The sequence below is a fragment of the Leptonychotes weddellii genome, chromosome 1 (genome assembly GCF_054177405.1).
Source record: "Leptonychotes weddellii isolate Sample4059 chromosome 1, ASM5417740v2, whole genome shotgun sequence".
In the NCBI taxonomy this organism is placed as follows: domain Eukaryota; kingdom Metazoa; phylum Chordata; class Mammalia; order Carnivora; family Phocidae; genus Leptonychotes; species Leptonychotes weddellii.
Genome location: NC_138369.1, coordinates 156086367 through 156102706, shown reverse-complemented (window position 1 = coordinate 156102706; position 16340 = coordinate 156086367). Strand labels below are relative to the sequence as shown.

The following is a 16340-nucleotide window of genomic DNA, read 5'->3' as shown; positions in this document are numbered from 1 at the left end:
TATGACACTCCTATCAGGGTTTCTGGTTTCTTCAGGGAATTAACCTACAGAGCATGTACAGCAAACAATAAAATAGCTGCTTTTCAATGAAAATAAAGAGCGGGTGTTTTTCCCTCCCTTCCACTGCTCTCTACCACTGCCCCATCACGACTTCTGGATTTCCTGCCTATGGGCGGCGCACCCCCCCATCTCACCCCTTGCTCCCCAGCTCTGTGTTTCAGAGCAGTCTGCGAGTCTCCAAGTCTCCGCGTGCTGTTCCTTCCTCTGCCTCGCTCACTTCCGACGGCACTAGGACCCAGGGAAGTCCTTGAGCGAGGTTCGAGGAAAGGCAGCCAGACTCCTCCTTATCTCCAGTGTCAAACTTGACATCAGCCTGCGAGCGGAGCATGGTAACTTCTCCAGCAATCAGAGCGCTCCCCCTCACATCAGTGGCATGCTTCATGGAGATATGCTCCTCTCACTGCCCTCTGCACCAGCAACATGGATTGTCACCTCTCCATCCTCCTCCTTCTCAGCTGCTCCCTTCTCAACTGCTTCGGGGAACTGATTCTCCAACCTTCCAATGAAGGTAAGCCAGGTACAGCAAACTGCCCTGCCCCACAGGGCTAACGCTCTTCAAAGCACGTTCTCCCGGAACCTTTTCAGGTCGTTAAGGTGCCTCAGAATAAAGCAGTTTCCTCTGAGAGTAAACTACAGATGTGCTTTTATTTTCTGCTGTCTTCTAAAAGACTTTAGGAGAGAATTTTGGATTGCCTAAACCTAAAATGTGGTTTTAATCTGATACCAATTCAAGCAATTACCTTGTTTGCCAATTTTAAGCAGAAAGAAAGAAAGAAAGAAAGAAAGAAAGAAAGAAAGAAAGAAAGAAGAAAGAAAGAAAGAAAAGAAAGAGAAAAATCCTCCAGTTTTACAGCCCACGATGTTAATTGCCAAATAGCCATGGCAGTATTTTATTTCTAATTATGACCATGTAGTACTCTGAGAAGTTTAAAAGAAAATTAAACCCTCCTTGCTAGGTTCTTTAGTATGTTTAAAGGTAATGACAGGTTGCTCCTACTTAGGATCATGGCATTTATGAATGGACTAAAGGGAAATCAGAGTTTGTTGAAGCTGATGGTGTGTGTGTGTGTGTGTGTGTGTGTTTATATTGCAACTGCTGTATTGAAGTGATGTGTATCCTGCCAGGCGATGGTTTGCTCTATGCTACAGGTTCTAATGAGCAGCATATGCCACATTAACATAAGTGATATTTGTAGGAATTGCAATAAGCTTAGGTTGGATTCTCTTTGTTTAAGGGTTTATATATGAGTAAGGGAAAGTATTTGATGGAAAGTGAAAAGCTCCTGGGTAGGTATAGTAAATAACTGAATAACAAATTAAGAAAGAATGTCCATATGCAGCAAATGGCATTTCCTGATGTTGGGTTATTTATTTTCCTCCTAATGGGTATTCATCCCTTTTCAGTGGATTAAAGTGCAAATGTAAAATTGAGAACACTAATGTTTCCTATAAGATTGTGTATTTGATGGATACATTGCTTTTTTCATGTATACCTTTTGTGATCTATTCCTAATGATTTGTGAATACAATCACTGACTCTTAAGACAAAGTTCTCTAAATAACTGATTGTTTTAAAGCAACATTTACAACTTTGATTTCCTCTTAATCATTTTGAACTTATGACAATAACATTTAGCAATTTATTTTGCAATTTAGCAATACTGAGCAAGATGTGAAAATGCTTCATTATGTATTTTGTCACTAAAAATACATTGGCAAGCCAATACTGTTGTATATTGTATGCATTATTTCAAAAAGACAAGTAAATACTCAAAATATGTAGAAACTTTTTAATTAAATCTAAAAACTGCTTATATTGGTGACCTACTTTCACTGCTAATAGAGCAGTTTAATTTTGTTCTTTCCTTAGTGACTGCCTTTATCAATTTGGCAGATTTCATTAAGTTTTTCTGTCTTTTTTTAACTGGGAAAGTGAAAATTCTAAAATATAAGGATCAAGAAAATCATCTGATCACCTATAAGTGACTTTTTTTTGTAGAAATCAAATTAAAATCTTTATTTGAAAGTAATGGTCAATCATTTTTCATTGAAAGGCAAGAGTAATCATTTGTATAATGAGTAACATATCAGTAAGCAAAAATTAGTGTTTGTTTAATCTTATTTTTTGAAGATATTAAAGAATTGACAATAACTAGAAGTCTAGAAATATTATTCCCGTATTGCTATGATAAATTGTATTTCTCCAGATGGAATATTTATAAACTATTTAGATAATGGATTTTACTGAATTAATAATGCACAGGGATAGAGCTGAGAGAGTCAGTATTTTTGTGGAAAACATAACCTTTCAGTAAACTGCAAGAGGAAAAAAAAGACCCTTGAAACTTATTCATGCTTACATAAAATTACTGAATATTAATTTAATGAAACAGGAATAATCAAATGTAAATTTCTTTTAAGCCACACCTTGTGTATGTTTCACTATATAATGTATATATTATTATGCAGGCAGGGATGTATATAGAAAGGGAAATATATGCCGAAAACTGACACAATTACATTTAATTTGCTTGGATAAAAGTTTATTCATTGTTCATGGGATTATTCTTTCCAGATCATGTCCTATGAGTAGTGTTTCCTTTCCCTCCTGAGGTCATGAAGGGAAGCTTTGGAACAAAATGATTTAACTTGAGTAATATTTGAGTGAAATTTTAAATATTAATGCAATAGCTTAGGTCTTAAAAGTTGAGTTGAACAACATGAAAAGTGAAAAATCCAAGTATGTGCCAAGATTTCCATGAAATTCTTCTAACAATGTCATTTGAATAGAAAGCAAGATGCTTCTGAAAATTCATATATTTGGTGGAAGTAATAATGATAAAATGAATCTGATTAATATAGCTTTCTGATATAAATTTTGAGAACTGAGATATAAAATACTAGGTTGCATTTAAAATATTATGCTAAAAATTATATTTCAACACCAAAGAAAATTTACTAGAAATCTACTAGTAAAATTTATTAGAATTTATTTCACAATCTGTTATGAAGTTAGGCATGATAGAATTAAAAGGGAACAAAACCAAGCCATTGAGTTAATTGCTTTCCCTTGTGTGATTTTTTTTTAATTTGAGATTTGATAGTCAAATATCTATTAAAATGCCATGGGCCTATGATTAAAAAGTTAAAAAAATACTTAGAAAAAGTTTCATCTGAACTTTCCTCTTATTAATACAGTTACAAATAACTTTTTGATATGCTTTCAAGAAAATGATTCTAGTTGATACTTTCTATCACTGGCCTCCTCAACGATCATAGATTATTCATAATTTCAATGACTGCTTAAACTAACAATTGGCCTATCTACTTAAATAGAAACTTTATTAAAGCTGCATGGAACTTTGTTAAAATCTTATCAGGTCTCTGTTTATATGACACACCAATAAAAGACTTCCAATAGGAAATCAACTACTCATGGCAAAATAGGATTGCTACACTACGTGTTATTTAAGAAGTTCATATATTTGCTCCCTGTTCTGATCCCAAATGGATGATAATAACGGTAAAGAAAAATAACTTTGCAAAGAGGTAAAAACTTGCTATAAAGTGAAGTATCAATCTCTTTAGCAATAGATAAGTTACTCTCTTTTAATACTTTTCTACATTTGAAGGAGTCTGAAGCAGAATGAACTGCTTATTCATCAGTACATAAGCACTGAATCATTTTTCTATCCAAAAGCCTTTGTAAATTAGATTAACATTTACCCATAGAGCTCTTTACATTGGAAATCAGAGTTTTCAAAATAAAAGTAAATAAAATTAAATCTGCATATTTATATACTACTTATTTTGGGAGACTTTTATTGGAGTGGCTGGGACACTGTATCTATGAAATGTATTTTACTGAACATAAATCTTCTAAGTACTAGAGGTGACTCTGTGACTGTTCAAAGCTTAAAAGTAAAATTTGCAAATGAACACTGTATACTTCCCTTTGACTATTAAGCAAATGTTGGAGATAAACATTTAAACAATGGATTATTCCCTTTTTAAAAATTACTATAAATTGGCATCTCTTTTCATATATAAACACTTATCCTCAAATAATAATACATTGTGATTGAAATATTTATGGAGACTAAGCTGTCATATCTTTATAGGTTTTTTTTTTAAGAGGTTTTACATTTGCTTTTAATAGCATTTCATCACGCTAGACTAAATAATTGAATGCATTATACATTTTTGTAATTTAATAGCTCCCCTAATAGCTCCTCCCAACCCCCAATAGTTATAACTATGCTATTTGCCTGGAGGTAGGAGAAACCTTAATTTCACTATTTTATAACCCACAACAGTTAACACTTGACCTAGGTCATTAACAGGATTATCAGCAAATTTGTTTAAGCTTTTACTGACAACCTGAATTGCTACGATAATATTTTGATTGTGCCGGAAAGAAACTTTTAGTAACCTCTCAAAATCTATCACGAAATTAATTCATTCTGAATCTATATTTTCTCAATGACTAATATTGATAATAATAATTCAAGTGGGAAAAATGTCCATTCTCCTCCCTCTTATGTTTCATCCATTACACCATTCTAGTCCTTGTCATAAATGAGCAATTAAAAATTCTTTTAAATAATAAGTATTGTGGCAATAACAATAGATTTATAAATACAAACCAGCTATCAATTCTTCAATTTTATACTTTTTTATTATTGGTACTCTAGTTGATATCACTTTTCTGCCTATTTTAAGATTTAGGGTCAATTGGATATATTTATAACTCAGAAACAACTGGAACTATAAAAGGGAAACTACATATAATAAAACACCATTGCCACGTGTTACATCATGGCTGCATTTTATATAAAGTTGTCTTTTCCATGAAACGCTAGAAATTGGGAGCAAAAATGAAAAGCACTTAAAATTAATGTAAAAATTTTAAACAAAATATTGTAAACAATCAAAACTTGAAGGCATTTTTTTAAACATTGTTTAGTGAGTTTAGGAAATTTCGTGTGAAGTTTCTTAATTAATTGAATATAATTATGGTTTGCACCTTGCTCATATAAACAAATGAGTAGTTTTACCTTGAGTCTTAAGAAACTTATTATTGTTAAAGAAAAGATTTAGTAAAATTCTTTATCGTGTTTATATATTATCCACATGTCAATATTCAAATTTTGGTGTGTTTTTTAACACCCTCACTTCTATTAGCTTCTCACAGTAAGTTTCTTTATAAAGTACCCTAAATGTTAAAACTGTTTCTGAAGCTTTGGAATTTTTCTGAAATAAAATATATGCAATTTTTAAATATCAAATAATCAGTTACATATGCAAAGGATTTTTAAAGGCAAAACATATTTCCACAGTATATTTGATTTACTAACTTCAACGCAAATGGAAAGAGCAAGGACTGTGTTTGAGAGTTACATTTTCCAAGTCATAAAATCTTCAAGAAAATATTAATAAAACTTTCCACAAATCATCAAAACTCGATAAGTTTTTATAGACACTTACTTACTAAGAAATCTGTGATGTGGGTTACCTTTGATTTTAGTCATTCCCAGTGATTTTGTTTGGCATAAATACTAGATGTAAGGGGAAATATGTATATCTTGGAAGAACACTAAATTTGCAAATCATTTTGTCAAGATCCTCAACTTTATTTTCTAAGATACACACTTTTCCTTTAAAACGTTTAATAAATGTTGTTCTTTTAATTCCTGTTTGATAAAAGATTTAGAAAAACAGATGCAGGTGTCCCTTTTGGGTTCTATTTTCAGAGATCTGGATTTTATCACCAGGGAGGGTCAATGCAGGGCTCTTAGAAAGTGGACAAGTGGCTTTCCACAGATTGTTCAAATAAAGGGATGACTGGTGGTGTGAAACATTCATTATATTATTCATCCAGGTATACCAAAAAGTAGGACTTGAAATTTGGTTCTCAGAAATTTGAAAACCTTAGAAAATTCTTTCCTAATGACTGTAAAAATAAAAGAAATGTTGTGACTTTTATAAAATACAAAGGATTCCAAGCCACAAATTCAACTAGGAAGACACTCCTGGTGGGAATCAGGGTGTGGGAGCAGTGCTCCCCTTAATTTTACCTTCTGGGTCTCTGTTACAAGCTACCTAGTGTCAGGTAGTTCTTGAAACCTGGTAGGAGGTTTTCTCTTGGAAAAGTCTGAAAGTCAGCAAGTTTTAGTTTGCCTCCTACCAGCCTTCTCTGAAATAAAAAAGGGTGGTCAATTACAAAGAAAAAAAGGTCGTTGAAAGTGAGAAGAAAATAAAAAGTTGATTAAAAAGATGGAGAAGTAGAGACGTGCAAAGATTCTAAAACCAGTGTTAATATATAAATATTTTGCTTAAAAAGAAAATATTTATCACTTAAAACATCTGGCTAATCAATTTTTATTAAAACCCTAAAAACCTGCACACTGAACAAAAAAGGGGGGTGGTTGCGTTGTTTCTTCTCTAAAGTTTATACAATTTGATTTTCCCCAGAAGAAAATATTTTATCCAGGAAAGTTTTAAGAGTGTACGCCAAAGAATGCTTCCCCCTTTGGATGCCTGGGCAAATGCATGCGGAGGGTGGATGGAATCAAAACCAGTTCAGCAAATAAAGCCTCCAACTTGGAGTGATGTTATTAAACTGGAAGCCCTGAGTGTGCAGCCCCCTCCCTCCGTTCATTTTCTAAACCATGTCCTGCTGTTCCAGTCAAAGCAAAGGGTGAAAATCCACATAATCCAAACCAACATGGTGAAGTCAGAATAATAGGCGAGGAAGGAGGGGGAAAACAAGTGGCAGCACTGTACAAACAAACTGTTGTGAATAATCTCAGCCATGGGTACTGGGTGGCCACAGAAGGGATGACGGCGTTTCTTTTTCTTCGCGTTACGCCTCCCGTATTTGATGAAACAATATTGATTACACTTCAGACGTGTGCTCTGAGAAATTCTAGGAGGAAGCAGGGCTTCGCGGGTAGTCACAGCAGTGTGGCAGCTGAGAGATGAGCAAGCGCTCCTCGTTGCCACCACACCCACTACCAGGGCATCTAAACTGCAAACTGTTTCGTCGGCAGAAACAGGCTCAGTGGTGCGGAGGGAAAACAGGGTCTCCCAAGAATTCATTACTTTTTCTCTCTGCATTGGCTTAAAGATCAAATCATAAATACTCAACTCCGGGTCCGCGTCCCCCAGCCCCAGCCCCTGCCCTCCGGGAGGCGGTGGTTCTTTGTGCGCGAGTGTCTCGGCGCCTGGCTGCCGCAAACGCACTCAGCTGGCCCCGGCCTCCCGCAGGCCGGCCGGGCGGCGGTCGCACGCGGGGCTCCCGCTGCTGCGGGCTTCCTCCGGGCGGCGGGGCCGGGCGCTCTGAGCCGGGCGGAGGGTGGATGTGAGCGGCGCGAGGGCGCCAAGTTACCCAAACCTAGCGCGGGCTGCAGACCCGGGCGAGCGAGAGGTAAACGTGCGCCCTCTGCCTGCTGCCGCGGAGCTGCTGGCGCTCGCAGAGGCGGTGACCGCCTCACCACCTGGATTCTCCTCACCTGGGGCTCGGCTCGGTCGGGCCCGCCCAGAAAGCGCGAGCGCCTCGGATGCGCCAGGTACGTCCTTTCACGGGAGACTGTGACCGGACAGCTTTGTCGCCCCCGCCCCATTACTCTCAGCCAGCCTCTTGAGCTTGGCGTCCGGAAGTGGCGCGGTCTCCTTTCCATAGGAGTTCACGGAGCCACCACTTGACAAGTGGCGGAGGGGGATACAGTTCTGCAGGCTTCTAGAACGAACTCCCTGCAGTGTAGGGAAAGCGCCTGGTACCCCCCTGGTGCTCTGTTGGGAAGCACAGGAGCGCCTGGGACGTCCAGTTGTCATGCTTGCTGCTGTCTGACCCGACCTCTCGACTATTTTTTGGTCTTCCAGCCGATCTTTCCTTCAGTTCTTAAGGCGCTAAACTAAAATGAGGCCCCCCACCCGCCCCCGGTTTTCTTTAAAGCCACCTACTCACGCCACCTGTTAGGCCCCTCGTCAGAGCGATAAGGGGCATGTTCCATAAACTACCCCCCACCCCTGTGCACAACTGTTTTCTCCTGCAGCCCCATATTTGATTGGCACCGTTTTATTAAAACAGGATTTTCCCTGTTCCGATTTTGCGAGTAAACTTGGAATGGGCTAGAAAGTGTTTCTGGGAGCGCTGCCATAGAGGTAGGTTAGTAGTAGGATGATGCTGATGCTGATGTTTCCGTGGTTGTGTTGGAACTTTAGTATTTTTCATAAAAGATAGAATGGTTGAATCCAGGGGATTCCGAGACTAAATATGGCCTCGGTGCCATGCCCAACATTGCGGTAATAATTGTACAGAATTCCGCTGGCTGGAAAGAATTTTTCCCCTACATTATCATTCACTATTTAATGGACCTCATTTAATCATTAAGACAGCCCTAAGGTAGGTATGATGACACTTTCCATTGTTGCAATTAAGGAAACTGAGGAAACAAATCATAATAAAGTAGTAACCGAGCCAGGCCCTCTCTTGTCTTTGTCTTTTGATTTTAACCTCATATGTTTTCTCATGTATGCCAATGCCTATGAATGAGGGAGGCATCCTTCTTTTCAGGAGAAGCCTTAGCTTTTGAATCTTAATCCTAGTGACTAGCTAATTTGTCCTGTGACTTTGTAAGAATAACTTAGAAATACCCAGAGTAATGGAACGAAAAATTGTGCTTCGGAGTACTTTTAAGAAAGTGCTTCAAAGAGTACTTAGAAACGGCATAGTTTTTTGCACTCATAAGTTAATGATTATTTGCATGAGTGGGGGACACACCAAGAAAATAATGTAAAGAAAATTTGATGTGGACAGAGGAATAGGAGAAAATGTCTGTGTTGCCTTTTCTTCACATGTTTTTACCTCTGTCTCTCCTTCCTGACACTCCAACACTCCTTTCCACGTGCTGGAAAGAAGATTTTGTCAGGAATTCCATACACAGATTGTGAGGCAATTATCAATATAATGCAAATATTATTATTTAGAGTTTTATATAATAAAAACAGAGTGTGAATTAACTGTTGGAATTGTCATGGAAGTCAGTAATGGGGAAAATAGAATATGGTCTAAAAAGTAGACTTTATTCCTCGTGGAAACTTTTTCCTACTTAAAAAATAATTTATATATTACTTAAGATGAGAAAATAAATTATAATGATTTATCTTCTCTTTCATAAAAACACTTGTACTCTATTTAAGTGGAGGCATTGAGAAAAGGTAGCTAAAACATGGTTTTGAAAGGTAGCAAATTAAGTTGGGGCAATTATATTTTTCATGTGGGTACTTCAGCACATATGTTTTGCATTAATTGCTGCAATAAATTTTGGTAACCTGGCAAAGAGCAAAAACAGCATATTGATGACATTCGTCTTCCAAATCAGAAAGCTGCTTTTAGTATCTTGCTTTCTTCATTGTAATGTACCAAAAAACCAAACCAAACCAAACCAAACCAAAACAAAAAAAAACTAACGTGTTATCCTTTATGTTTCCAACGAATGATTCAACCACTCAAGCTATTGGCACATTTTGCCATAAACAAAAGTGAGGGCTTAGCAACAAACTTTTTTTTCTTGCTTCTGGATAATTAGAGTCAACAACTACTTTCCCTATTTTTAAACTTTTTTATTTATGTTTGAGTTTGTAGAACTCTCTCATTCAAGAAAATACAAACTTGACCTTAAAGTCTCCAAACTGAGTTGCCTCTTGTTTCAAGACAAAAATCTTGACTAATTACATGGTAGGGTCTCAAAAGATACAGGAGCAAAGGGATAAGCCAGAGTTAATTTTGTTGCTGATTAATCAATATCAAAATGGTTTCGTCTTCAATTTCCCATATGTTCATTAAGGTAAGGTTAATTTATCTTCTTTCAAATAATAAAGAAAGATAGATGAATAAATTCTACAGGCCCAGTAAAAAGTAATACCTGCCCTTTACCCCCCATCCTTTCCCTCCCTTGATAAAAATATAAGGCTTTAAAATTAACTTATTGTCAATGGTAAAGTTGGTTGGCTTCCAATCAGTGTGAAATTTAGACGTTCTCTCTCTACCTTGGGGTGACTAAGGGCAACAGAGAACAGCTCGTTTGTAGTTAACATGTATTTATTTCCTGATTTTCAAATCTAATTTATCAATTAATACAAATCTGTAGGTTTTGGAAAGATATATTTATTTATTGCATATAATGGTAGTTTTCACACTAAGGAGAAGTTAAGCTGGGAAGCCACTTTGAAGCACTGTGTGTGTATATATGTGTGTGTGTGTGTGTCTGTGTCACCATTTGTCCCTGTACAAAAAAGAACTATCACCACACTGTGGGCAAAATTTTATGAATGAATATACACCTTTTTGAATCAAGATGGTATGAAATTCTATTTCTCTGAATTACAAATTGGTGATGAGGAAAAATAAAAATAACCATGTTTAAGTTATTTGTCATTATCTAATTTTATAAATTTTCCCCAACTGGACCCCTTAATCTACCTATTATATTTAAAGATGGCATAAAGCTAGAATTATGTCCAAATTGTGATTTTTTCCCTTTCATATGCCAAAGCTATTTATGGTTGTTTTTGCATTTTAACTAAATATAAAGAACTGGCATAATCATAGAAATTATAAATAGAAATTAAATTGGGTTGTTATTCTTTTATTAGGTATATAAACTCCATCAAATATAGCTATCCCTAAATTTTGAAAATGTTTTTACAGAAACGGAATAAAAGGGAATAGTGTTTTTCTCTTGGTTTGCTTTTATGATCTGTTTTACATAGATAAGTTAATACTCATTTACATTAGATAAAAAAGACAAACTCAGATTTTATTATGGTGTTCTTAACATTCTGATCTGAAATTTCAATGTTTGATAGCCTTTGTTTTTTCAAAAATGATTTTCAGTCATAATCATATGTATTTCATCTGAATGAACAGGCTTCCTTAAACATTCGTATATTGAATAAGGACATTGTTTTTCTTCTCTTTCTTTACAAGCAATGTCCAAAATTATTCCAAATGCATATATCTTTTAAAAATCTATAGAGAATTAGAGAATAAAAATACTAAAGGTGATCCTTTGAAAACTAATTAAGAATATTTTATTCTATGCGCGGGTTTGCAGTAGGTTTACTACTCTAAGTTAATAGTGACAACTTAGAAACTCAAATTTAATTTCAGAGCCACAAATCTAAAAACCATTAAAATGAATCAAGAAAATGTTAAGAAAAAAATAACTCATGATTGCATGTCAAAAAGGAACCATCCCCAGTTAGAAGCTTTTATATGCTGTTCATATTGACTACACTACCAAGAAAAATCACATAGAGGTTTTTCCGAATTCTACCTTTTCTTGCAGTGATACATTAAAAGTTTTCTATCACCAGCACTAATACTTTGATTTTTTTTCCCTTGACACCATACTTCTAAGATGGAAAGTTTTGAATTAAACTGATAAGCATGTGACCACCCTCATTGGATCCTTCGTGGGCCTCTATAGAAACCCATATTTATACCTTGAAGAGTTTGTTTATATGTGTGCGTGTCTTTGTCTGTAGCTATCAGTTCCGATGTGTGATGTAAAGTCCAGATGTAGTTGTCCCCCAGAATATGATGAAGCCAAATCTAGACCCTGATTTTACTTTCCCAGAAATTTAAATCAATTTATTCTGCAAGGGGTATATTTTGAAATTAAAAAAAAATAACATGTTTTGTGGCATAATGATGTGCAGAGAATGTTTTTAAATTGAAATTAAATGTTATCACTACACCTTTTATTCTGTGCTAAAATTTGAATCCTTATATCCAAGGGTTTCCAGGAGTATTTTATTTCTAAAAGAAATTCTGTAGTAGAATTGTTCTACTAAGGCAAATGTGCTTATTTTGTTTCATTTTCTTTTTTTTTTTTAAGATTTTATTTATTTATTTGACAGAGAGAGACAGTGAGAGAGGGAACACAAGCAGGCAGAGTGGAAGAGGGAGAAGCAGGCTTCCCGCCGAGCAGGGAGCCCGATGCAGGGCTCGATCTCAGGACCCCGGGATCATGACCTGAGCTGAAGGCAGATGCTTAACGACTGAGCCACCCAGGCACCCCTATTTTGTTTCATTTTCATAGTCATCAGTCAAATCCTGACTGAACAGATAGCTTTCATTTAGTAGTTGATGGTTGATAATCAAGATTTTATGATTAAAATATTTATTCCAAGTCAGCTTCAATTTATGGTGTGAAGGCAAAATGTATATACTAAGGTTTGAATACGTATTTGCCTTAGTGATTATCTTTATAATTTAATAATTGCGTAACATATTTTCATTTTTCACTTTTTAATCTGTCAGAAAAGTCTTTCTGAATTAGAAATAAACAAGTTCTGTTATTTCCAGAACACTTTAAAAGGCAAAATATGTTGGAAAAGTACAGTGTTAATATAATCATTAATGTTCTACTTTTAGTAACTTTTACATTTTGGGAAACACATTTTACTTGTCTAAATGATTCATAATATCAGGTGACAATGCACAGAAACAGAGACCTGTTCTTCTAGGCACTGTTATTAAAGCTGGGGTAGTTAACTCACTAAAACTTCACTGACAGTAGACCATCCCCACTCATTTATGTGAAAGGACTATTTTGTTGTAAGAACACATTCCGTAGTGATAATTTGATAGCTGTTTTCTCCATAATAGTATGATATTAGAGTGACCTTTATATTTCTCAGATTAAGAAGGGAAAAAAAAAGGAGAAAGCTTTAACACATTAGAAACAGCACAGGGTTTCCATTTATTGATGTGTCCAGGTTTAAAGCAGAATTTTGTTCTGTGTTTCTGTCATTTCCTTGAACAACCCTAGTCATTAAAACACAGACATCTTACTGTGAGACTGTGTTTTGGGTCCAAGGAGATCTCCCTGCTCTTGGCAAAGATTGAGATGAGGCAGCTAATTACAGTTTCTTCTATAATTAGGACCTGTATAGAAGTAAATCCAACATTATTGCTCAGGAGGAAAAGCTAATAAGAAAGAATAAGTTGAAAGTATACCACCTTATCCAGAAATCTGCTTATATCACACAAATAAGCCATTAAAATACCATGTGACAAAAGGGATTATTTTTTTCACAGAACTGCTAGCACTACAGAATTTTTTCTTGAATTTTTGCATAATGATTTTAGCTGGCAACTGGATGAAGAAATTATCATGAATTAATATTTTTCTGTGACACAAAATGCCTGTAAAATTTAACAGAGTTTTCAGGAAGATTTATCTGCACACAATAAGTTATAGTTGACTTCATTTATAATCTTAAAAAAATTGTATAAATTTTAGTCTATAAAATACAATATTAACTCGATCTATTGAAACTGTTTTAGTTATATTTAGGTAGAAATAAATATAAACAGGAAGCCTACGGGAGCTATTAAATTAAGAATATGTAATCACAGTAGGTAAAAGTTATGTTGAAATATGTAAGTACATCAATCAAACTTTGACTTCTCTAAATTTTTTCTCAATGGCATATCCTGGTATGTATAATAAAATGAAAAGCTGAGCTTTGGTGGACTTCTGTCAGAAAATACTTCTTGGTTTCTTGATTCCATGTTATGGTTGACCAGAGTACTACACAGTGAATTACAACACCCAGAATAAAATTTATCGCTTCCTGTATCATTTTCTTCTATTTGTGACATTTAAGTGCAACCTAGGAGCAGATTAAAGGACCCTTCTGCTATCTGTAACCTAGAGCAAAGCTATTCTTTTTATCATAACAGAAAGTGATGAAAATGATAAAGATAAGCAGTGTACAAGAAATGTGGCTGGGACAATGACAGTGATAGTGTGAACAGAAAAGGAAATGTCATTCTTCTTTAGTAAATGCAAGACATAATCAAAGGATGGGTTTCTTTTCTGTTGTAGTGGTTCTATAGTTATTTGCAATTGGCTTTAAAGGCACCTTAGCTGAAGGTTTCACAAGAAAACGTGTTTCTCGTTGTAAGAGTCTGAAATTCTTTAGCCATTAAACCCCTCTGATCACCTAGAAGTAATTATTTGATAATTTTTATAATTCAATATTTTCATACAGTGCAACTAGCATTTCACAAAATGCAAACAGCATTACTATAAAGCTAGTGATATGTTATTAGATAATTGAAACGGTCTTCCACTTCAGAAAGAAATTGTGTCATTTAATTTTAAAAATTATTTTAGCAATGTCTGCATATTTGCAGACCTTAATCTACAAGATGGAATATTAGTTTAATTCTCAGTCTTTCTAAGTGGACACATAGTCACGTGAATCAGAACTTAGAAGTGCCCTTGAAAAAAATCTTGGCATGTTAATGGTTCTCTGAGTGAAAAGTCCAGAAATTTATGTCTTACAATTTTAATCTGTCCTCACTAACTGGTAGTATTTATTGAAAAAATTATTTCAATAATCGAATCCTTTAAAAAACTTTATTGCATTATTATTAAGAAGGGAAGGAGGTATAAGTTCCTGGTACAGACAATTCTTCATAACACTGTTAATACCAATGAACCAAGGAGTGGACATTTATTTGGCTGTCTTTCTGTTATGATGGAGGATAGGAAAAAAGAGAGAGCAAGACTCCTGGACATCTTTTTTTTTTTTTTTTAAGATTTTATTTATTTATTTGACAGAGAGAGAGAGGGAGAGAGAGAAAGAGCACAAGCAGGGGGATCAGCAGGCAGAGAAGAGGGAGAAGCAGGCTCCCCACTGAGCAGGGAGCCTGATGAAATGTGGGCCTTAGATCCCAGGACCCCTGGGATCATGACCTGAGCCTAAGGCAGGCGCTTAACTGACTGAGCCACTCAGGCGCCCCAAGACTCCTGGATATCTTAAATCCACAATCCAGATGGGTGGGAAAAGTGACAGTAAAAATAAGTGGCAGGAATGACAACAAGGTTTCCTTCTTTCTAAAAGTACTCATTACAATTTCAGCCAACTTATTCTATTCTTTGTTCTTACTCCTGTACTCCATTCTACCCTTTCTAATTCCCATCAGAGACCATACTTCCTTTTGTTAAGCAAATCTCACATTAGTGCCCACCTGAAAGCCAACTCAATGAGTTTGAAAAAAGATTCCCTTACAGTTTTCATGAATGTAAACTCCTTTACCCATTCATACATCTTTTCTGTTTAAAAGCACTAAGTTTAGACAGGGTAAAGCATGTGAAAGAAACCCAGAACCATATCCATCCAGACTTCGGACAGTGATTTCCAAATACAATTTTGCCAAAAAGCACTTATTTATATCTCTGCTCACAGTCAGAACATTTTAAAATGTGTCCAGTTGAAATCACTTTAAGAAGTTAATATATGCCATAGAGCCCTTTAAATTGAAAATATTTTTTAAAGAGAAAATATTCTGAAATTAATGAAATGGCATGTTTCCTGTTATAAAACAAAAATATTTGGAAATCATACAATTAGAATATGAACACTGGTAAGGAACAATTTATATATTTTAAAAATAATCTGGCATGAGGCAGTTATTAAAGAATTAAGCCCATCCTCCGTCTGACCTTAAGAATAATTTCCTTTTTTGTTAGAATTCATAATTGTGAACTCAAAATTTTTTCAGCAATTGAAATAAACCTTCCACATTGCAAATCATCATTAAAACTCAAAAACTACAATATAATTGTATATCACAGTTCTATCTGCTTCTTCCATGTGCCCCAACATTTGTATGTTGGTACCACTGAAAGGCTATGATCAGGGTCTACCTCTATTTTGGGAGAGAAAAGCATTAGTAACCCAAGTTCTTGAGTGATTCAGTGTCGGATTCGATATGTTATATTGCAGTGTTGGATTTAGTTGATGTATACAGAGAAATCACTTGCAACACGCTGACTTTCAAATTCCATTAGCTTTCTCTTTTTCTTATTTCAATTATGCTACACTCAGACTGCTGCACAACAGGATCACAGGAGACTTGAGGTTGTATCCTGGAAAGTCCCAGTTTAGCAATCATTCACTTTAAAGTGGCTAGTATTCTTAGATTCTGCTTTTCTTATTTGGCTATAAACAAAAGGCACCATATAAACTCAAAATAAATGCTTTTAAAAAGTGTTTTGATGTCCAAGATAAAAAGCTTTTGCAAAGCAAAGGAAACAGTCAACAGAACCAAAAGACAACCAAAAGAATGGGAGAAGATATTTGCAAATGACATATCAGATAAAGGGCTAGTATCCTAAATCTATAAAGAACTCATCAAACTCAACACCCAAAGAACAAAGAATCCAATCAAGAAATGGGCAGAAGACATGAAC

At 35.4% G+C, this 16340-nt stretch overlaps 1 protein-coding gene across 1 annotated transcript in view; it reads left to right on the top strand.

Moving 5' to 3' along the window:
- Positions 1-249: 249 nt before the first annotated feature.
- EPHA3 (EPH receptor A3) overlaps positions 250-16340 on the top strand; it is a 339267-nt gene continuing 323176 nt past the window's right edge. Inside the window, exon 1 of the mRNA XM_081817250.1 lies at positions 250-568. Within this exon, the coding sequence (XP_081673376.1) occupies positions 481-568 (88 nt within the window). The 5' untranslated portion in view covers positions 250-480. The remainder of the gene's footprint in view (positions 569-16340) is intronic.